The following is a 25,590-nucleotide window of genomic DNA, read 5'->3' on the forward strand; positions in this document are numbered from 1 at the left end:
ATTCCCCATTTTTTAAATAAAAATATTGTTATAATGAATGTTTATGGGGTGAAATATATTACATTTAATGTTTTTCTTCATATATTTTGCTAGAAAATTAGATACCTAGTTGTTTTTGTGTAATTTTGAATCTTAAATGTTTGTGTTTTTAGATGGTTCTGGTAACCCAGTGGTCACAGAACTTCGTGCTCCACAACATGTCAGTAATCTAAGTGTTTGTTTTTTTAAGATGATTCTGGTAACCCAGTAGTCACAGAACTTCGTGCTCCACAACATGTCAGTAATCTAAGTGTTTGTTTTTTTAAGATGATTCTGGTAACCCAGTACTCGCAGAATTTCGTGCTCCACAACATGTCAGTAATCTAAGTGTTTGTTTTTTTAAGATGGTTCTGGTAACCCAGTTGTCATAGAACTTCGTGCTCCACAACATGTCAGTAATCTAAGTGTTTGTTTTTTTAAGATGATTCTGGTAACCCAGTAGTCACAGAACTTCGTGCTCCACAACATGTCAGTAATCCAAGTGTTTGTTTTTTTAGATGGTTCTGGTAACCCAGTTGTCACAGAACTTCATGCTCCACAACATGTCAGTAATCTAAGTGTTTGTTTTTTAAGATGATTCTGGTAACCCAGTAGTCACAGAACTTCGCGTGCTCCACAACATGTCAGTAATCTAAGTGTTTGTTTTTTTAGATGGTTCTGGTAACCCAGTACTCACAGAACTTCGTGCTCCACAACATGTCAGTAATCTAAGTGTTTGTTTTTTAAGATGATTCTGGTAACCCAGTAGTCACAGAACTTCGTGCTCCACAACATGTCAGTAATCTAAGTGTTTGTTTTTTTAGATGGTTCTGGTAACCCAGTACTCACAGAACTTCGTGCTCCACAACATGTCAGTAATCTAAGTGTTTGTTTTTTTAAGATGATTCTGGTAACCCAGTTGTCACAGAACTTCGTGCTCCACAACATGTCAGTAATCTAAGTGTTTGTTTTTTAGATGGTTCTGGTAACCCAGTTGTCACAGAACTTCGTGCTCCACAACATGTCAGTAATCTAAGTGTTTGTTTTTTTAAGATGATTATGGTAACCCAGGGGCCACAGAACTTCGTGCTCCACAACATGTCAGTAATCTAAGTGTTTGTTTTTTTAAGATGATTCTGGTAACCCAGTAGTCACAGAACTTCGTGCTCCACAACATGTCAGTAATCTAAGTGTTTGTTTTTTTAAGATGATTCTGGTAACCCAGTAGTCACAGAACTTCATGTTCTACAACATGTCAGTAATCTAAGTGTTTGTTTTTTTAAGATGATTCTGGTAACCCAGTACTCACAGAATTTCGTGCTCCACAACATGTCAGTAATCTAAGTGTTTGTTTTTTTAAGATGATTCTGGTAACCCAGTAGTCACAGAACTTCGTGCTCCACAACATGTCAGTAATCTAAGTGTTTGTTTTTTTAAGATGATTCTGGTAACCCAGTACTCGCAGAATTTCGTGCTCCACAACATGTCAGTAATCTAAGTGTTTGTTTTTTTAAGATGGTTCTGGTAACCCAGTTGTCATAGAACTTCGTGCTCCACAACATGTCAGTAATCTAAGTGTTTGTTTTTTTAAGATGATTCTGGTAACCCAGTAGTCGCAGAACTTCGTGCTCCACAACATGTCAGTAATCCAAGTGTTTGTTTTTTTAGATGGTTCTGGTAACCCAGTTGTCACAGAACTTCATGCTCCACAACATGTCAGTAATCTAAGTGTTTGTTTTTTAAGATGATTCTGGTAACCCAGGGGCCACAGAACTTGTGCTCCACAACATGTCAGTAATCCAAGTGTTTGTTTTTTAGATGGTTCTGGTAACCCAGTTGTCACAGAACTTCATGCTCCACAACATGTCAGTAATCTAAGTGTTTGTTTTTTTAAGATGATTCTGGTAACCCAGTAGTCACAGAACTTCGTGCTCCACAACATGTCAGTAATCTAAGTGTTTGTTTTTTTTAGATGGTTCTGGTAACCCAGTACTCACAGAACTTCGTGCTCCACAACATGTCAGTAATCTAAGTGTTTGTTTTTTTAAGATGATTCTGGTAACCCAGTTGTCACAGAACTTCATGCTCCACAACATGTCAGTAATCTAAGTGTTTGTTTTTTTAAGATGATTCTGGTAACCCAGTTGTCACAGAACTTCGTGCTCCACAACATGTCAGTAATCTAAGTGTTTGTTTTTTTAAGATGATTCTGGTAACCCAGTAGTCACAGAACTTCGTGCTCCACAACATGTCAGTAATCTAAGTGTTTGTTTTTTTAGATGGTTCTGGTAACCCAGTACTCACAGAACTTCGTGCTCCACAACATGTCAGTAATCTAAGTGTTTGTTTTTTTAGATGGTTCTGGTAACCCAGTACTCACAGAACTTCGTGCTCCACAACATGTCAGTAATCTAAGTGTTTGTTTTTTTAAGATGATTCTGGTAACCCAGTTGTCACAGAACTTCGTGCTCCACAACATGTCAGTAATCTAAGTGTTTGTTTTTTAGATGGTTCTGGTAACCCAGTTGTCACAGAACTTCGTGCTCCACAACATGTTAGTAATCTAAGTGTTTGTTTTTTTAAGATGATTCTGGTAACCCAGTAGTCACAGAACTTCGTGCTCCACAACATGTCAGTAATCCAAGTGTTTGTTTTTTTAGATGGTTCTGGTAACCCAGTTGTCACAGAACTTCATGCTCCACAACATGTCAGTAATCTAAGTGTTTGTTTTTTTAAGATGATTCTGGTAACCCAGGGGCCACAGAACTTCGTGCTCCACAACATGTCAGTAATCCAAGTGTTTGTTTTTTTAGATGGTTCTGGTAACCCAGTTGTCACAGAACTTCATGCTCCACAACATGTCAGTAATCTAAGTGTTTGTTTTTTTAAGATGATTCTGGTAACCCAGTAGTCACAGAACTTCGTGCTCCACAACATATCAGTAATCTAAGTGTTTGTTTTTTTAGATGGTTCTGGTAACCCAGTACTCACAGAACTTCGTGCTCCACAACATGTCAGTAATCTAAGTGTTTGTTTTTTTAAGATGATTCTGGTAACCCAGTTGTCACAGAACTTCATGCTCCACAACATGTCAGTAATCTAAGTGTTTGTTTTTTTAAGATGATTCTGGTAACCCAGTTGTCACAGAACTTCGTGCTCCACAACATGTCAGTAATCTAAGTGTTTGTTTTTTTAGATGGTTCTGGTAACCCAGTTGTCACAGAACTTCGTGCTCCACAACATGTCAGTAATCTAAGTGTTTGTTTTTTTAAGATGATTCTGGTAACCCAGTACTCACAGAATTTCGTGCTCCACAACATGTCAGTAATCTAAGTGTTTGTTTTTTTAAGATGATTCTGGTAACCCAGTACTCACAGAATTTCGTGCTCCACAACATGTCAGTAATCTAAGTGTTTGTTTTTTTAAGATGATTCTGGTAACCCAGTAGTCACAGAACTTCGTGCTCCACAACATGTCAGTAATCTAAATGTTTGTTTTTTTAGATGGTTCTGGTAACCCAGTTGTCACAGAACTTCGTGCTCCACAACATGTCAGTAATCTAAGTGTTTGTTTTTTTAAGATGATTCTGGTAACCCAGTAGTCACAGAACTTCGTGCTCCACAACATGTCAGTAATCTAAGTGTTTGTTTTTTTAAGATGATTCTGGTAACCCAGTAGTCACAGAACTTCGTGCTCCACAACATGTCAGTAATCTAAGTGTTTGTTTTTTTAGATGGTTCTGGTAACCCAGTTGTCACAGAACTTCGTGCTCCACAACATGTCAGTAATCTAAGTGTTTGTTTTTTTAAGATGATTCTGGTAACCCAGTAGTCACAGAACTTCGTGCTCCACAACATGTCAGTAATCCAAGTGTTTGTTTTTTTAGATGGTTCTGGTAACCCAGTAGTCACAGAACTTTGTGCTCCACAACATGTCAGTAATCCAAGTGTTTGTTTTTTTAGATGGTTCTGGTAACCCAGTAGTCACAGAACTTCGTGCTCCACAACATGTCAGTAATCCAAGTGTTTGTTTTTTTAGATGGTTCTGGTAACCCAGTTGTCACAGAACTTCATGCTCCACAACATGTCAGTAATCTAAGTGTTTGTTTTTTTAAGATGATTATGGTAACCCAGTTGTCACAGAACTTCGTGCTCCACAACATGTCAGTAATCCAAGTGTTTGTTTTTTTAGATGGTTCTGGTAACCCAGTTGTCACAGAACTTCATGCTCCACAACATGTCAGTAATCTAAGTGTTTGTTTTTTTAAGATGATTCTGGTAACCCAGGGGCCACAGAACTTCGTGCTCCACAACATGTCAGTAATCCAAGTGTTTGTTTTTTTAGATGGTTCTGGTAACCCAGTAGTCACAGAACTTCATGCTCCACAACATGTCAGTAATCTTACTCCAACACTCCAGTATCAGTTAAGAACAGAAAATGGACATGGTGAGGTTTAGAAAGGTTTTTATTCTTCAGTCATGTTGTTTGTTTCTATATAAACATTCATTCATCTAAATATACATATAATAGTTTTTATAGTCACCTGTTTAATAGAAAGTAAAACAATTGAAAAGGAACTTTGGGAAATCCCTTATGTTATTCCTGTTGTTAAATTTAAGGGTTTGTCACATAATCCTCATTGACAAATGTCAAAGACTGTGTCATCTCAGTTTATTACTGACATTCAATATTTCATTGAACTACTATTTATGATTATATATATACAGAGAGAGATAGAAAATTAATACTAAAAATTTGAGCAAAATACGGTAAAATGGAAAAGGTAGGACTGCATTAAAAACAACAAATATATATATATGGATTTAGTAAAGAAACGTTAAATAAGATCATTACACTATTCTGTAACAAATATAAGAATGTATTAAATAAAGATATAAAAATCAGAGAAAGTTTATTAAAAATGTCAACTGTTTTTACTTATGAATAAGGACATTAAACAACATGGTATGCGAATGTACACCTTGCTGCACATAAAGGCTTATTTAGAACATGATAATCACAGTAGGCTTAATAAATGGGTGGTGCTATACTAGTTTATTTATATAACTGGATGGGACTCTTCATACTATATAATTGGTTTACTGGACTACCAGTTAGTACTTTGTTACCACAATGAGGGCTGGTATGTTAACTTCAAGAGTTAAGTTTTCAACTAACTTTCTCCCAAATGGTAGTACCTTATTTTCATTTTTCAGTTAATTTTTTCTCTATTTTGGAGAGCACCCACATGTCACTTTACTAATTTCTATTTCTACATCTATTGCTACTCTATTTTATTTCTTTTTGTGAGGCTGACAAATGGAGATTAAAGCTGATAGATGGTGTATCCTCACCACAGTGTGGGTCCTACTTCTTGAGTCACCTCCAAAACCTAGGGTGCATTATATATACCACATCATAACTTGTATCCTGGGATCTTTTAAATTAGTGCACTGTTTTTGTTTATTATTTTTGTTTCAACTTGTTTTTCATTTATACAAACTAATGTGACTGAAATGTGACTGTATTTTACAGAATACTGGTCTCCTTGAACACAGCCAAGACAAGTAACTTTAAAAGTCTGTATCATTGTGACTTGTGTAGTGTTAGCCAAACTTGGATAAAAATTTAATAAAAATAATAGATTTACTAAGTGACCTGTTTTGGCTCTGTTTTAGTTGATTTGTATTCTGTAAAGTACAGCCACATTTTTACTATTTACAGATAAGTTCTCAGACTTATTTTTCTTAAAAGTATAACACTACATAAAAAAGTACAGCGAACAATTTTCTTTTCTAGTCACATTTTGTACTTGTTTGCTGCTTGCCATAGGTTGCTAACCCATGTGAAGTTTTGCATGCAGAGGATTTGAAAAGATATTATTTATTTTACTTTCATGTAAATACATATACTTGTTTAGTAACAAAAAAATTTTAAATTACTCTATCAGTACCACAGAATTTCCTGATAAAGCTAAGTAACTGAGCTGTATTTGAGTCTAAAAAGTGTAAAAGTTAGGCTCACTAAGGTATTATCTTACCATTTGGAATCTAAAGAACAAGTTTGCTGCCCATATAGTTGGAAGAGGCTCAGAAAGGAATTGGAGAGAAATTCTTAGCTTATTATTAGTTATACACGTGTTACTGTGTGAAGCATGTGTACATCAGCAACTATTTTCAAAAATTGAAGATGTGGGTGGGGCCATCTTGGTTGATTCAATAAATTTATTAAAATCTCAGAAAATGAAAATGTAGGAGGTTCTTATTTTATTTTTTAGCTTATCACTAGGTAATTTGTAAGAAACTATAGATTTTGTACTGCAACATCAAAAAACATAAAATTTGAACTAATGTTGTCTTTAAATAAGTATTTATGTCAGTGATGACGAGAAACCCACTTGTTGAGAAATTTATATGCAAAAACGGCTCGTTTGGGCTGAGAAAACACTTTTACATAGAAGAGCCACATGTCTGAAAGGGGTTGTGTAACTGTGTGTCGAAATGTAGAGGGCGGTATTAGATGTTTGAATATATAATTTTATATAAAATTACCGCCCTCTACATTTCGACACACAGTTACACAACCCCTTTCAGACATGTGGCTCTTCTATGTAAAAGTGTTTTCTCAGCCCAAACGAGCCGTTTTTGAATATAAAGTATTTATGTGTTGTATTATATTTACTTTTAAATTAACAAATCAATTAATATGTAATACTGGAATCAGAATTATAATATACAATTTGATATCCAACCTATTGACAAACGTTCATCATAAAATACTAGTTTAATTATGTTTTGAATGCATCAACAAATGATATGGCCTTTGACCTATTTCAACATGGTTAAAAATCAAAATATTTTTATGACGATTTGTATTTAAAGTAAGGTGTACCTGTTACTTAAAGTCTTGTACTGGTATGATTTCCTGCCATTTTAGCCAGTTATGTGTATAATTTTCACTGATACCTAACTAAACTCTACATAAGTTCATTGTATAGCAAGGACAGATTTTGTATGACATTTACTACTGGTTAGACTTTCTTACTTCACTAACTCTTGAGCTACACTTCAAACTGTTAAAGCTGTGTTTTGAATTCAAATCTTCACTCGATAATAGTTTTGTAAAATGTTAAACATATTTTTATGTTTATAACAAAATACTGTTAATAATTTTCCTATCCCAGGGTCTTAACATTTTAAAATAGTGTTTATGTTAAGTTTTGTTTTGAAAGTATGTGACAATTTTTATATAACATTTTATTGATAAGTATGAAAAATTAAAGTGATTGTTTTACTTTATACAGTGTTCAGTCTGTATTAGTTACTTATGATTCAATATTTTATTTCAACATAACAGGTACTGTGACTTACCGTGTTGTACAAGTGGCATCAGACTGTGATGTGAATGTTGACAGTTCAGGCCATGTTGTCACCACGGCAGGAGCATTAATTGGCCAGCCAGTTGCTCAAACAATCCTTACTAATTACTCATCACCAAATGGTGAGATAAGTCCAACATCAGATCCCCAGACCACAGATACAAGGTTTGCTTATTTTCCTGCTGTCACTGGAGCCATCACGGATGGAGGTGTGGCCACAACTCATTCTGAATCAGCCACACTGACAACATCTAGCCCTGGTAAGTCATGCACATATCTTTCTTGTACTATATCATTGAAAACACTTAGCCCTGATAAGTCATGCACATATCTTTCATGTACTATATCATTGTAATCACTTAGCCCTGGTAAGTCATGCACATATCTTTCATGTATTATACCATTGTAAACACTTAGCCCTGGTAAGTCATGCACATATCTTTCATGTATTATACCATTGAAAACACTTAGCCCTGGTAAGTCATGCACATATCTTTCATGTATTATACCATTGTAAACACTTAGCCCTGGTACGTCATGCACATATCTTTCATGTACTATACCATTGAAAACACTTAGCCCTGGTAAGTCATGCACATATCTTTCATGTACTATATCATTGTAAACACTTAGCCCTGGTAAGTCATGCACATATCTTTCATGTATTATATCATTGAAAACACTTAGCCCTGGTAAGTCATGCACATATCTTTCATGTATTATATCATTGAAAACACTTAGCCCTGGTAAGTCATGCACATATCTTTCATGTACTATATCATTGAAAAGACTTAGCCCTGGTAAGTCATGCACATATCTTTCATGTACTATACCATTGAAAACACTTAGCCCTGGTAAGTCATGTACCATACCATTGAAAACACTTAGCCCTGGTAAGTCATGCACATATCTTTCATGTACTATACCATTGAAAACACTTAGCCCTGGTAAGTCATGCACATATCTTTCATGTACCATATCATTGAAAACACTTAGCCCTGGTAAGTCATGCACATATCTTTCATGTACTATACCATTGAAAACACTTAGCCCTGGTAAGTCATGCACATATCTTTCATGTACTATACCATTGAAAACACTTAGCCCTGGTAAGTCATGCACATATCTTTCATGTACTATATCATTGTAAACACTTAGCCCTGGTAAGTCATGCACATATCTTTCATGTATTATATCATTGAAAACACTTAGCCCTGGTAAGTCATGCACATATCTTTCATGTATTATATCATTGAAAACACTTAGCCCTGGTAAGTCATGCACATATCTTTCATGTACTATATCATTGAAAACACTTAGCCCTGGTAAGTCATGCACATATCTTTCATGTACTATACCATTGAAAACACTTAGCCCTGGTAAGTCATGTACCATATCATTGAAAACACTTAGCCCTGGTAAGTCATGCACATATCTTTCATGTACTATACCATTGAAAACACTTAGCCCTGGTAAGTTATGCACATATCTTTCATGTACCATATCATTGAAAACACTTAGCCCTGGTAAGTCATGCACATATCTTTCATGTACTATACCATTGAAAACACTTAGCCCTGGTAAGTCATGCACATATCTTTCATGTACTATATCATTGTAAACACTTAGCCCTGGTAAGTCATGCACATATCTTTCATGTATTATATCATTGAAAACACTTAGCCCTGGTAAGTCATGCACATATCTTTCATGTATTATATCATTGAAAACACTTAGCCCTGGTAAGTCATGCACATATCTTTCATGTACTATATGATTGAAAACACTTAGCCCTGGTAAGTCATGCACATATCTTTTATGTACTATACCATTGAAAACACTTAGCCCTGGTAAGTCATGTACCATATCATTGAAAACACTTAGCCCTGGTAAGTCATGCACATATCTTTCATGTACTATACCATTGAAAACACTTAGCCCTGGTAAGTCATGCACATATCTTTCATGTACCATATCATTGAAAACACTTAGCCCTGGTAAGTCATGCACATATCTTTCATGTACTATACCATTGAAAACACTTAGCCCTGGTAAGTCATGCATCTTTCATGCACTATATCACTGATTATTACAGGATGTTTTTAGTGGATAATTTTCTTTCTTTGTTAGATTTCTGAATTTAATAAAATAGATTACACATAAACTTGCAAAAATTTTATAAAAAAGTAAAACTGTGTTTCTCTTTTCCAGAATCATTGCTATAACCAAATGTGGTTTAGGAAATCAGATAATCTCAAACTTCCATTTTAATCATTTAACCCTTAAACAGGAGCCATCATCAGTTGATGCTGCTGCTGCCTACAACATTCCTGCTGTTTTAAGGGTTTATATGGGGCTTCAGACTTCTATTACATCATATATAATTTTGGCTGTTTTTATTCACTAATTGAAATATATCATTGAAAAAGAACTTGATGTGTTCCACTTGTTTTAGATAATTTCTATCAATAATTTCTTGAACCTATGTGTTTTTCTAACATTATGAATGAAATATATCATTGATTCTACAGTAGTTATCTACAGACTTGCTCACTGATTCTACAGTAGTTATCTACAGACTTGTTCATTAATTCTAAAGTAGTTATCTACAGACTTGCTCATTGATTCTACAATAGTTATCTACAGACTTGCTCATTGATTCCACAGTAGTTATCTACAGACTTGTTCATTGATTGTACAGTAGTTATCTTCAGACTTGCTCATTGATTCTACAGTAAGTATCTACAAACTTGCTCATTGATTCCACAGTAGTTATCTACAGACTTGCTCATTGATTCTACAGTAGTTATGTACAGACTTGCTCATTGATTCTGCAGTAGTTATCTTCAAACTTGCTCATTGCTTCTACAGTAGTTATCTTCAGACTTGTTCATTGATTCTACAGTAATTATCTTCAGATTTGTTCATTGATTCTACAGTAATTATCTTCAGATTTGTTCATTGATTCTACAGTAATTATCTTCAGATTTGTTCATTGATTCTACAGTAGTTATCTTCAGATTTGTTCATTGATTCTACAGTAGTTATCTTCAGACTTGTTCATTGATTCTACAGTAGTTATCTTCAGACTTGTTCATTGATTCTACAGTAATTATCTTCAGATTTGTTCATTGATTCTACAGTAGTTATCTTCAGATTTGTTCGTTGATTCTACAGTAGTTATCTACAGACTTCCTAGAGGCAGGTAAGCCATTTAAAAAAAAAATTAAAATAAAAATTAAACATTTCAGCAAAGTAAAAATAAAGTAACAAAGCTGTCAACACTATCAACTTCTGTGACATATTTACTCATGGTGACGTATCTACCTATTTGTTAATCCATATGCAACCTGCTTGCATTGGATGTGACACGTTCTGAGTGTGATGATTACTGCATGATAGTTGGATGTGATAATAGATCACTTTATGAACACAATAAAACCTGAATACAGAGATGAGTATAAAAGAACAGTTGCTTTTAGGCTTACGACAGAGAAGAGGTGGGACACTCGATATGACACTGATCAGTGAGAAGAGAAGAGGTGGGACACTCGATATGACACTGATCAGTGAGAAGAGAAGAGGTGGGGCACTCGATATGACACTGATCAGTGAGAAGAGAAGAGGTGGGGCACTCGATATGACACTGATCAGTGAGAAGAGAAGAGGTGGGGCATTCGATATGACACTGATCAGTGAGAAGAGAAGAGGTGGGGCACTCGATATGACACTGATCAGTGAGAAGAGAAGAGGTGGGACACTCGATATGACACTGATCAGTGAGAAGAGAAGAGGTGGGGCATTTGATATGACACTGATCAGTGAGAAGAGAAGAGGTGGGGCATTCGATATGACACTGATCAGTGAGAAGAGAAGAGGTGGGACACTCGATATGACACTGATCAGTGAGAAGAGAAGAGGTGGGACACTCGATATGACACTGATCAGTGAAAGAAAGAGGTGGGACACTCGATATGACACTGATCAGTGAGAAGAGAAGAGGTGGGGCATTCGATATGACACTGATCAGTGAGAAGAGAAGAGGTGGGACACTCGATATGACACTGATCAGTGAGAAGAGAAGAGGTGGGACACTCGATATGACACTGATCAGTGAGAAGAGAAGAGGTGGGACACTCGATATGACACTGATCAGTGAGAAGAGAAGAGGTGGGACACTCGATATGACACTGATCAGTGAGAAGAGGTGGGACACTCGATATGACACTGATCGGTGAGAAGAGAAGAGGTGGGGCATTCGATATGACACTGATCAGTGAGAAGAGAAGAGGTGGGACACTCGATATGACACTGATCAGTGAGAAGAGAAGAGGTGGGGCATTCGATATGACACTGATCAGTGAGAAGAGAAGAGGTGGGGCACTCGATATGACACTGATCAGTGAGAAGAGAAGAGGTGGGGCACTCGATATGACACTGATCAGTGAGAAGAGAAGAGGTGGGGCATTCGATATGACACTGATCAGTGAGAAGAGAAGAGGTGGGGCATTCGATATGACACTGATCAGTGAGAAGAGAAGAGGTGGGACACTCGATATGACACTGATCAGTTAGAAGAGAAGAGGTGGGACACTCGATATGACACTGATCAGTGAGAAGAGAAGAGGTGGGACACTCGATATGACACTGATCAGTGAGAAGAGAAGAGGTGGGACACTCGATATGACACTGATCAGTGAGAAGAGAAGTAGTGGGACACTCGATATGACACTGATCGGTGAGAAGAGAAGAGGTGGGACACTTCGATATGACACTGATCGGTGAAAGAGAAGAGGTGGGACACTCGATATGACACTGATCAGTGAGAAGAGAAGAGTCGCGCATTCGATATGACACTGATCAGTGAGAAGAGAAAGAGGTGGGGCATTCGATATGACACTGATCAGTGAGAAGAGAAGAGGTGGGACACTCGATATGACACTGATCAGTGAGAAGAGAAGAGGTGGGGCATTCGATATGACACTGATCAGTGAGAAGAGAAGAGGTGGGGCATTCGATATGACACTGATCAGTGAGAAGAGAAGAGGTGGGGCACTCGATATGACACTGATCAGTGAGAAGAGAAGAGGTGGGGCACTCGATATGACACTGATCAGTGAAGAGAAGAGAAGAGGTGGCATTCGATATGACACTGATCGGTGAGAAGAGAAGAGGTGGGACACTCGATATGACACTGATCGGTGAGAAGAAAGAGGTGGGACACTCGATATGACACTGATCGGTGAGAAGAGAAGAGGTGGGACACTCGATATGACACTGATCGGTGAGAAGAGAAGAGAAGAGGTGGGACACTCGATATGACACTGATCGGTGAGAAGAGAAGAGGTGGGACACTCGATATGACACTGATCGGTGAGAAGAGAAGAGGTGGGACACTCGATATGACACTGATCGGTGAGAAGAGAAGAGGTGGGACACTCGATATGACACTGATCGGTGAGAAGAGAAGAGGTGGGACACTCGATATGACACTGATCGGTGAGAAGAGAAGAGGTGGGACACTCGATATGACACTGATCGGTGAGAAGAGAAGAGGTGGGGCATTCGATATGACACTGATCAGTGAGAAGAGAAGAGGTGGGGCATTCGATATGACACTGATCAGTGAGAAGAGAAGAGGTGGGGCATTCGATATGACACTGATCAGTGAGAAGAGAAGAGGTGGAAGCATTCGATATGACACTGATCAGTGAGAAGAAAGAGGTGGGGCATTCGATATGACACTGATCAGTGAGAAGAGAAGAGGTGGAGCATTCGATATGACACTGATCAGTGAGAAGAGAAGAGGTGGGACACTGATCAGTGAGAAGAGAAGAGGTGGGACACTCGATATGACACTGATCAGTGAGAAGAGAAGAGGTGGGACACTCGATATGACACTGATCAGTGAGAAGAGAAAGAGGTGGGACACTTCGATATGACACTGATCGGTGAGAAAGAGAAGAGGTGGGACACTCGATATGACACTGATCGGTGAGAAGAGAAGAGGTGGGACACTCGATATGACACTGATCGGTGAGAAGAGAAGAGGTGGGACACTCGATATGACACTGATCGGTGAGAAGAGAAGAGGTGGGACACTCGATATGACACTGATCGGTGAGAAGAGAAGAGGTGGGACACTCGATATGACACTGATCGGTGAGAAGAGAAGAGGTGGGACACTCGATATGACACTGATCGTGAGAAGAGAAGAGGTGGGACACTCGATATGACACTGATCGGTGAGAAGAGAAGAGGTGGGACACTCGATATGACACTGATCGGTGAGAAAGAAGAGGTGGGACACTCGATATGACACTGATCGGTGAGAAGAGAAGAGGTGGACACTCGATATGACACTGATCGGTGAGAAGAGAAGAGGTGGGGCACTCGATATGACACTGATCGGTGAGAAGAGAAGAGGTGGGGCACTCGATATGACACTGATCGGTGAGAAGAGAAGAGGTGGGGCACTCGATATGACACTGATCGGTGAGAAGAGAAGAGGTGGGGCACTCGATATGACACTGATCGGTGAGAAGAGAAGAGGTGGGCACCTCGATATGACACTGATCGGTGAGAAGAGAAGAGGTGGGGCACTCGATATGACACTGATCGGTGAGAAGAGAAGAGGTGGGGCACTCGATATGACACTGATCGGTGAGAAGAGAAGAGGTGGGGCACTCGATATGACAGTGATCGGTGAAAGAGAAGAGGTGGGGCATTCGATATGACAGTGATCGGTGAGAAGAGAAGAGGTGGGACACTCGATATGACACTGATCAGTGAGAAGAGAAGAGGTGGGACACTCGATATGACACTGATCAGGTGAGAAGAGAAGAGGTGGGACACTCGATATGACACTGATCGGTGAGAAGAGAAGAGGTGGGACACTCGATATGACACTGATCGGTGAGAAGAGAAGAGGTGGGACACTCGATATGACACTGATCGGTGAGAAGAGAAGAGGTGGGACACTCGATATGACACTGATCGGTGAGAAGAGAAGAGGTGGGACACTCGATATGACACTGATCGGTGAGAAGAAAGAGGTGGGAACATTCGATATGACACTGATCGGTGAGAAGAGAAGAGGTGGGGCATTCGATATGACACTGATCAGTGAGAAGAGAAGAGGTGGGACACTCGATATGACACTGATCGGTGAGAAGAGAAGAGGTGGGACACTCGATATGACACTGATCGGTGAGAAGAGAAGAGGTGGGGCATTCGATATGACACTGATCGGTGAGAAGAGAAGAGGTGGGACACTCGATATGACACTGATCGGTGAGAAGAGAAGAGGTGGGACACTGATATGACACTGATCGGTGAGAAGAGAAGAGGTGGGACACTCGATATGACACTGATCGGTGAGAAGAGAAGAGGTGGGGCACTCGATATGACACTGATCGGTGAGAAGAGAAGAGGTGGGACACTCGATATGACACTGATCAGTGAGAAGAGAAGAGGTGGGGCACTCGATATGACACTGATCAGTGAGAAGAGAAGAGGTGGGACACTCGATATGACACTGATCAGTGAGAAGAGAAGAGGTGGGGCACTCGATATGACACTGATCAGTGAGAAGAGAAGAGGTGGGGCACTCGATATGACACTGATCAGTGAGAAGAGAAGAGGTGGGGCACTCGATATGACACTGATCAGTGAGAAGATTTTCCATGAAAAGGTTAAAAATTATTACACTAAATCTTTACTTACAAAAGTAATAAATGTGTTTATTTGTGTGCCTGTGAAGTACTCTGAGTTCTTTGGACCGATCTCTTCCAATCTTGGTGAGATGAGACATTGAATTAAGGAGAATGTCCAGGACAGTTATTACCTGGCCCCAACTACTGTGTGTCATGTCAACAGCAAGTGTGTGGTTGTTTAGCTAATGTCTTTACAATCTTGAACCAATTTAAGTTTTGTAGTTTTGTTGTTGTACATTGTAATTCAGTACTCTAATCTATTGATTGTTTCTCTTGGATTAAAATAACCTTAGAAAACTAAACACAAAACTATATATTTGAAATCTTTATGTATAAGTTTGTAATAATTTTCCTTCTTGTAAAGTGTTTATTTTTTAATATCCTTGCAGGTCAGTTTTATATAATGATGTCTCCTCAAGACATGCTGCAACCGAGCCAAAGAACTATTGCTCCAAGAACACATCAATGTAGTCCAAAATTAGATGTTACAAGAACAGTGAAGGATGAACAGCGTAAGGCCACCCACAATGAGGGTGAGTTGTAATGTGATATTCCATAACATTTTTCTTCATATAGTAAATGAACTGTTCATAAAATACAGTTTTTGTGTAATTTATGTAGCTTTAACTCTTTCCTTATGAACACCCTTTTATGCACATCACGAGATCTTACATAGTCATTTTTAAAATGTAAATGCAAAGTATTATATGTAGAACTATTGAAACCTCTTTTAGCATTGTTACTGTTTTGTTGCCACTTATTAGCATAGTTTGTCACCTAGAAATTAGTTAGTTAGACAGTTGCATTGTATTTAGGTTTTAATTTTATAATTTACTTGTGTGTTATTTACATTTTAAGATGCATATTTGAAAGGTTTAATAATTTGTTTATATGCATATATAAGCTGGGAACTTCTGTTGATGTTTTGCAATAAATAAATACCCATGCTACAGAACAGGAAAGTAGATTATTAAAGTTAATTATGTGTGAAAAAAATATGTGTTGTAATTGTCTCATGAAAAATTAAAAGTATGTACATTTGTTCTGTCTTAATTTTAAACATTTCACTGTATTATGGACTGTATAGTGTGTGTTGATTGTAATAGCTACAGTTAGTAATGTTACAGAGAATGTGAAAAATATGAACATTTAACTTAAATTTCAGTATTTACCTCGGGAGATTCTATAAGTTGTGTAAATGAAGTTTCAGACCAGTTATTTGTACTGATATTGTTTTGTTCAGGCAACTTGAATACACACACATAAACTTGAGAGTTAAATGCAGTTGTGGGACTGTTTTAGCATTAATTTAGAAGTTTAAAACCTTACTTTATCTGAACTTCATTGCTGTGAATACCTTTGCAACTTGTTATTGTACAAAGTTTCCATGAAAAGAAGATATTTGTAGTTCCACTTCAATTCAGTTTTATGATAAGTTAAAATCAAATTATAGTAGTGACAAAGAAAATAAAGTAATAACCCAAAAGCTTTTGGAAAGTGGTTTTTTTAATCACAGATGTTTGTGCATCATTACATCAGATTGACTTGTAATAATATTACAAAATAAAAACATCCAAAATAGCTTGTTTTCTCATTTTTATTTTCTGGTACAAAATAATATTCTTTCAATGGTGCATGCCCCAGAATATCACTGGCAGTATGAAAAAAATCTGATACTTTTTACTAGATGAGTATGTCCTCAATTTCATCATTCTTCTATGTTTGTTCAACCAATGTCTTGTGTTCATACTCTTCTGTCTTTCACATCTCCTACCAAGGTATTTTTTCTGTATTAATGACAATGGTTTCTCTTCACTATTTGAAGAAAATTTTAAGGCACATCTTGAATGGAAGCTTGCTTCTCAGTAGTGCATGACTTTAAATCCATTGTCTCAGCATAACTGTTTCTCCTATCACTCATATCTCTCCAGTGTTAGTTTAACCCAGAGTTTAGGACAACTTTTTTAACATCAGTCTTGACACAGATTTTAGGCTCCTCACTCAAGATAAATCACATCTGCATGTTATAACTGGGCTGTTTAATAAGCTTGTCAGAAGTTTCTGCCTTTCATACACCATTATTCTGTGTTATGTCACAGAAGTGGCTTACTTCAAAAACCAGGGTAGTTCTTATGTCTTTGTTCTTTATATCTTCTCTACTACTCTGACTTCATTTTCAAGCCTGTCAAGTTTCTGATTTGATGAATATTTTTGTCAGACTCTTTGTCAGAATTCACTGACGTTTCACTCTGTGGTTTATCAGTGACTGTTTCAATGTTCGTATCATCCAAAGATGGATGCATTTGTTACATTGCATAACCATCTTTTTCCACTCTTCTAGTTTCCACATTCAGATTATGACTCTGGATGTTCTGGAGAGAAACTCTGCACTTTATCTATTTTTGTCTTCACTTTTTTCTCTAGTGTGTCTGTTGAAAATCGTTATGAAAGGTGCCAGGTTTTCCTCACTTTGACCATTTCAACCATTGTTTCCCGTAATGCTCCATCTTTGTCACAGATAATCATCATCTTCATCAACCTGAACATTCCTCTTCTGCAGCTCCAAGGCTGGCTGTTATTAGGTTCTTTCTCCAAGAAACCAAAACCTGTTTCTGAATAGCTCATACATTGAACAGCCTGTTAGACATAGCTCATACATTGAACAGCCTGTTTCTGAATAGCTCATACATTGAACAGCCTGTTAGACATAATAAGTTTTATCTTCCTCCAACTCCTCAAAACATATAATTAATTCTTCATGTTTTAGTTTTGTAATTGTGAGTTATTGGCTTCTTCCAATATTCTCTTCATGTCTCACATGCACCTTATTTTCTGTGATGTTTTATATACTTGTACTCAGGTCATGCCTGAAACTTGGGTTAAAAGAATAACCATTTTTTTACCTATGATATCTAATCACAGTTTTCATTTCAAAAAATATTTTGTATGTCAAGTCAGCTGTTCATTATAATGTCACTTATACTGAATCCTTCAGGATGGCTTGGAGAGGTATTTTATTCCATGTGATAAAGCATGCTTATCAGATCTTGCTCCAGCTCAGTGGACAGTCTGGATCTTGAAGTGTTGTGTGCTGTAGAATTGCCAAATACTTCAGAAATGAACTTTTGTGCTATATCTCACCAAATTTGATATCCTGGCTTCAATACTTGCTAGATGATGTCTTACTGCCAAGATATGGACAGATCTCAGTGTGTTATGGAAAATTTATTAATATCATACTCTTGTCTCTTTAGCATAAGGACTTCACTAGCCTTTGGTTGCAATTGTTAATGCCCCTTGGAAACCAAAACAGGTGAGTTAGTCTTTGTTGCAAAGTGTACGTGTAAGTGTGTAAGGTACGTTACCCTAATATTCCTTCGTGTTTGTTTGCCACTTGGAAACCAAAACAGGTGAGTTAGTCTTTGTTACAAAGCGTACATGTAAGTGTGTAGCGTACGTTACAAGTGTGTAGCGTACGTTACCCTAATATTCCTTCGTGTTTGTTTGCCACTTGGAAACCAAAACAGGTGAGTTAGTCTTTGTTACAAAGCGTACATGTAAGTGTGTAGCGTACGTTACCCTAATATTCCTTCGTGTTTGTTTGCCACTTGGAAACCAAAACAGGTGAGTTAGTCTTTGTTACAAAGTGTACGTGTAAGTGTGTAGCGTATGTTACCCTAATATTCCTTCGTGTTTGTTTGCCCCTTGGAAACCAAAACAGGTGAGTTAGTCTTTGTTGCAAAGTGTACGTGTAAGTGTGTAGCGTACGTTACCCTAATATTCCTTCGTGTTTGTTTGCCCCTTGGAAACCAAAACAGGTGAGTTAGTCTTTGTTGCAAAGCGTACGTGTAAGTGTGTAGCGTACGTTACCCTAATATTCCTTCGTGTTTGTTTGCCCCTTGGAAACCAAAACAGGTGAGTTAGTCTTTGTTACAAAGCGTACGTGTAAGTGTGTAGCGTACGTTACCCTAATATTCCTTCGTGTTTGTTTGCCACTTGGAAACCAAAACAGGTGAGTTAGTCTTTGTTACAAAGCGTACGTTACAAGTGTGTAGCGTACGTTACCCTAATATTCCTTCGTGTTTGTTTTGCCCCTTGGAAACCAAAACAGGTGAGTTAGTCTTTGTTACAAAGCGTACGTTACAAGTGTGTAGCGTACGTTACCCTAATATTCCTTCGTGTTTGTTTTGCCCCTTGGAAACCAAAACAGATGAGTTAGTCTTTGTTGCAAAGCGTACGTGTAAGTGTGTAGCGTACGTTACAAGTGTGTAGCGTACGTTACCCTAATATTCCTTCGTGTTTGTTTTGCCACTTGGGATCATACAGTAACTCATTATTCCTTTGAGTTTCTCCACTTGAGTTCCACGAGAAGGTAATGCCCTCTGGAAGTGGACAGAGGATGCCACAGCAGCTGTCATTCAAGACAAAAGAGATGGGATGTCCATTCTCCATAGTATCAATTGTACGTGTGTTTGATCTGCTGAAGTGATGATAGCCAGTTTTACAGTGCTTAACCAAGTGTGATATTTAACTGTAACTGATAGACTAACATACTAAACTTTCTGCATATAGTTTTTCAGCAGTTCTTAGATATTTGCATTTTCCAAATAATGAAGAACTGAATGCAAATGATTGATTATTGAAAGCTTAAGAAGTGTTTACAATGTTGAATAATAAAGCTAAGGAATCTTTTTCTCCATTTTAAAAAGTGGTTATTGATGAATCTGATTGTTTTTAAGGATCGCATTGTTTTCAAGAAATGCATTACAAGCAAAATAGATTTTGGATAAAGATCTTTGAGAAATTTTCAACGTTTCTGTTCAGCTGTAGCTACAACATTCCTGCTGTTTAAGGATATGTGGTTCACTTTAAAAGGTGTTTATTGAAAGAGGTTATCAGTGATTACAAATAAAATGGAACACTTCTAACTGTCAGCTGTAACTTCTGTAAGAAAGGTATCAAATCTTTAATCTATGTAAGTGAAATTGAAAGCAAAATATTTTCAACTTTATTAAATACTGCCATGATATACATTCAATACTCTATGTGAGTGTCATAAGAATATACATTCAATACTCTATGTGAGTGTCATAAGAATATACATTCAATACTCTATGTGAGTGTCATAAGAATATACATTCAATACTCTATGTGAGTGTCATAAGAAATCATTGTGTCTTCTAATGAGCTTGGAATTGAAGTCTACAAACTAAGAAAAAAACCATCAAAGTTATAAATCATAGAGAGACTAGGAATGAAATGTTTCAGAAAATGTTAAATAATTATTTTATTAAATTTTTCTGAGTATAAAAAGTTCTGTAGATTGTATCTCAGAATGGCTGGTATGGGTGTTAACACTTGTTGATATGGAGAGAGTAACATTATATAAAACCTTAACCTGAGGATGACCTAGGAAGGTCAAAATGTTGTTCTCTCCTTATCAGTAAGTGTTAATATCCATTCCAACCATTCTGAGATACATTTTTATTTCAAGTGGATTTCTTATCATCAAGAGTTCTGCTATCTTTAATTCCATTAGAATAATACAATAAAGTTCAAGTAATGTTGTTTTTAGTAACATTGTTAATGAACAGTTCAAACTCAAAATAGATCCCCACCCCCTGTGACATAGCAGTGTATCTTAAGTGTCATCCTCACCCCCTGTGACATAGCAGTGTATCTTAAGTGTCATCCCCACCCCCTGTGACATAGCAGTGTATCTTAAGTGTCACTTTTAAATTATTTTTACACACCTTCACAGACAAAAATTATAATTTTCTACAGAAGTGGTTTCAGAGAGTAAAGGAAAAGAAACTTTCACCAATAGTTTTTTTATGTAATAACTAACTTGCATGATAAAGTTTTTATGTAATAACTAACTTGCATGATAAAGTTTTTTATGTAATAACTAACTTGCATGATAAAGTTTTTATGTAATAACTAACTTGCATGATAAAGTTTATGTAATAACTAACTTGCATGATAAAGTTTTTATGTAATAACTAACTTGCATGATAAAGTTTTTTATGTAATAACTAACTTGCATGATAAAGTTTTTTATGTAATAACTAACTTGCATGATAGTTTTTTTATGTAATAACTAACTTGCATGATAAAGTTTTTTATGTAATAACTAACTTGCATGATAAAGTTTTTATGTAATAACTAACTTGCATGATAAAGTTTTTATGTAATAACTAACTTGCATGATAAAGTTTTTTATGTAATAACTAACTTGCATGATAGTTTTTTTATGTAATAACTAACTTGCATGATAAAGTTTTTTATGTAATAACTAACTTGCATGATAAAGTTTTTATGTAATAACTAACTTGCATGATAAAGTTTTTATGTAATAACTAACTTGCATGATAAAGTTTATGTAATAACTAACTTGCATGATAAAGTTTTTATGTAATAACTAACTTGCATGATAAAGTTTTTTATGTAATAACTAACTTGCATGATAAAGTTTTTTATGTAATAACTAACTTGCATGATAAAGTTTTTTATGTAATAACTAACTTGCATGATAGTTTTTTTATGTAATAACTAACTTGCATGATAGTTTTTTTATGTAATAACTAACTTGCATGATAAAGTTTTTTATGTGATAACTAACTTGCATGATAAAGTTTTTATGTAATAACTAACTTGCATGATAAAGTTTATGTAATAACTAACTTGCATGATAAAGTTTTTATGTAATAACTAACTTGCATGATAAAGTTTTTATGTAATAACTAACTTGCATGATAAAGTTTTTTATGTAATAACTAACTTGCATGATAGTTTTTTTATGTAATAACTAACTTGCATGATAAAGTTTTTTATGTAATAACTAACTTGCATGATAAAGTTTTTATGTAATAACTAACTTGCATGATAAAGTTTTTTATGTAATAACTAACTTGCATGATAAAGTTTTTTATGTAATAACTAACTTGCATGATAGTTTTTTTATGTAATAACTAACTTGCATGATAAAGTTTTTTATGTAATAACTAACTTGCATGATAAAGTTTTTATGTAATAACTAACTTGCATGATAAAGTTTTTATGTAATAACTAACTTGCATGATAAAGTTTTTTTAAAAAGCTAACCACTTTCTTCATAAGAATCCTATTGATTTACTGTGTTAGATATATGGGTTTAAATATTGTTATTTTGATGCATTAACAGTGGAAAGAAGACGGCGAGATAAAATTAACACCTGGATAATGAAGTTGTCAAAAGTTGTGCCTAACTGTACAGTGGATCATACCAAACAAGGCCAGGTGTGTATATACATGTCAGTGTATTGTGATCATACTAAACAAGGCCAGGTGTGTATATACATGTCAGTGTATTGTGATCATACTAAACAAGGCCAGGTGTGTATATACATGTCAGTGTATTGTGATCATACTAAACAAGGCTAGGTGTGTATATACATGTCAGTGTATTGTGATCATACCAAACAAGGCCAGGTGTGTATATACATGTCAGTGTATTGTGATCATACCAAACAAGGCCAGGTGTGTATATACATGTCAGTGTATTGTGATCATACTAAACAAGGCTAGGTGTATGTATGTGTGTACACATCAGTGTATTGTGATCATACCAAACAAGGCCAGGTGTGTATATACATGTCAGTGTATTGTGATCATACCAAACAAGGCCAGGTGTGTATATACATGTCAGTGTATTGTGATCATACTAAACAAGGCTAGATGTATGTATGTGTGTAAACATCACTGTATTGTGATCATACCAAACAAGGCTAGGTGTGTATATACATGTCAGTGTATTGTGATCATACCAAACAAGGCCAGGTGTGTATATACATGTCAGTGTATTGTGATCATACTAAACAAGGCTAGGTGTATGTATGTGTGTACACATCAGTGTATTGTGATCATACCAAACAAGGCCAGGTGTGTATATACATGTCAGTGTATTGTGATCATACCAAACAAGGCCAGGTGTGTATATACATGTCTGTATTGTGATCATACTAAACAAGGCTAGATGTATGTATGTGTGTACACATCACTGTATTGTGATCATACCAAACAAGGCCAGGTGTGTATATACATGTCAGTGTATTGTGATCATACTAAACAAGGCCAGGTGTGTATATACATGTCAGTGTATTGTGATCATACTAAACAAGGCTAGGTGTATGTATGTGTGTACACATCAGTGTATTGTGATCATACTAAACAAGGCCAGGTGTGTATATACATGTCAGTGTATTGTGATCATACTAAACAAGGCCAGGTGTCTATATACATGTCAGTGTATTGTGATCATATTAAACAAAGCTAGGTGTATGTATGTGTGTACACATCAGTGTATTGTGATTATACCAAACAAGGCCAGGTGTGTATATACATGTCAGTGTATTGTGATCATACTAAACAAGGCCAGGTGTGTATATACATGTCAGTGTATTGTGATCATACTAAACAAGGCCAGGTGTGTATATACATGTCAGTGTATTGTGATCATACCAAACAAGGCTAGATGTATGTATATGTGTACACATCACTGTATTGTGATCATACTAAACAAGGCTAGATGTATGTATATGTGTACACATCACTGTATTGTGATCATACCAAACAAGGCCAGGTGTGTATATACATGTCAGTGTATTGTGATCATACCAAACAAGGCCAGGTGTGTATATACATGTCAGTGTATTGTGATCATACCAAACAAGGCCAGGTGTGTATATACATGTCAGTGTATTGTGATCATACCAAACAAGGCCAGGTATGTATATACATGTCAGTGTATTGTGATCATACCAAACAAGGCCAGGTGTGTATATACATGTCAGTGTATTGTGATCATACCAAACAAGGCCAGGTGTGTATATACATGTCAGTGTATTGTGATCATACTAAACAAGGCTAGGTGTGTATATACGTGTCAGTGTATTGTGATCATACCAAACAAGGCCAGGTGTGTATATACGTGTCAGTGTATTGTGATCATACCAAACAAGGCCAGGTGTGTATATACGTGTCAGTGTATTGTGATCATACCAAACAAGGCCAGGTGTGTATATACCTGTCAGTGTATTGTGATCATACCAAACAAGGCCAGGTGTGTATATACATGTCAGTGTATTGTGATCATACCAAACAAGGCCAGGTGTGTATATACATGTCAGTGTATTGTGATCATACTAAACAAGGCTAGGTGTATGTATGTGTGTACACATCAGTGTATTGTGATCATACCAAACAAGGCCAGGTGTGTATATACGTGTCAGTGTATTGTGATCATACCAAACAAGGCCAGGTGTGTATATACATGTCAGTGTATTGTGATCATACTAAACAAGGCTAGGTGTGTATATACATGTCAGTGTATTGTGATCATACCAAACAAGGCCAGGTGTGTATATACATGTCAGTGTATTGTGATCATACCAAACAAGGCCAGGTGTGTATATACATGTCAGTGTATTGTGATCATACTAAACAAGGCTAGGTGTATGTATGTGTGTACACATCAGTGTATTGTGATCATACCAAACAAGGCCAGGTGTGTATATACATGTCAGTGTATTGTGATCATACTAAACAAGGCTAGATGTATGTATGTGTGTAAACATCACTGTATTGTGATCATACCAAACAAGGCTAGGTGTGTATATACATGTCAGTGTATTGTGATCATACCAAACAAGGCCAGGTGTGTATATACATGTCAGTGTATTGTGATCATACTAAACAAGGCTAGGTGTATGTATGTGTGTACACATCAGTGTATTGTGATCATACCAAACAAGGCCAGGTGTGTATATACGTGTCAGTGTATTGTGATCATACCAAACAAGGCCAGGTGTGTATATACGTGTCAGTGTATTGTGATCATACCAAACAAGGCCAGGTGTGTATATACGTGTCAGTGTATTGTGATCATACCAAACAAGGCCAGGTGTGTATATACCTGTCAGTGTATTGTGATCATACCAAACAAGGCCAGGTGTGTATATACATGTCAGTGTATTGTGATCATACCAAACAAGGCCAGGTGTGTATATACATGTCAGTGTATTGTGATCATACTAAACAAGGCTAGGTGTATGTATGTGTGTACACATCAGTGTATTGTGATCATACCAAACAAGGCCAGGTGTGTATATACGTGTCAGTGTATTGTGATCATACCAAACAAGGCCAGGTGTGTATATACATGTCAGTGTATTGTGATCATACTAAACAAGGCTAGGTGTGTATATACATGTCAGTGTATTGTGATCATACCAAACAAGGCCAGGTGTGTATATACATGTCAGTGTATTGTGATCATACCAAACAAGGCCAGGTGTGTATATACATGTCAGTGTATTGTGATCATACTAAACAAGGCTAGGTGTATGTATGTGTGTACACATCAGTGTATTGTGATCATACCAAACAAGGCCAGGTGTGTATATACATGTCAGTGTATTGTGATCATACTAAACAAGGCTA

At 36.7% G+C, this 25,590-nt stretch overlaps 1 protein-coding gene across 2 annotated transcripts in view; it reads left to right on the top strand.

Annotated features, from left to right (window-relative positions):
- The window catches only part of LOC143234827 (upstream stimulatory factor-like), a 44,143-nt gene that overhangs the window by 11,721 nt on the left and 6,832 nt on the right, over positions 1-25,590 (top strand). For both annotated transcript variants that reach the window (XM_076472482.1, XM_076472483.1), the window contains exons 3-6: positions 4,363-4,464; positions 7,375-7,656; positions 15,501-15,644; positions 22,295-22,389. In XM_076472482.1, the coding sequence (XP_076328597.1) occupies positions 4,363-4,464; positions 7,375-7,656; positions 15,501-15,644; positions 22,295-22,389 (623 nt within the window). The remainder of the gene's footprint in view (positions 1-4,362; positions 4,465-7,374; positions 7,657-15,500; positions 15,645-22,294; positions 22,390-25,590) is intronic.

Source organism: Tachypleus tridentatus, chromosome 12 (assembly GCF_004210375.1).
Source record: "Tachypleus tridentatus isolate NWPU-2018 chromosome 12, ASM421037v1, whole genome shotgun sequence".
NCBI lineage: Eukaryota > Metazoa > Arthropoda > Merostomata > Xiphosura > Limulidae > Tachypleus > Tachypleus tridentatus.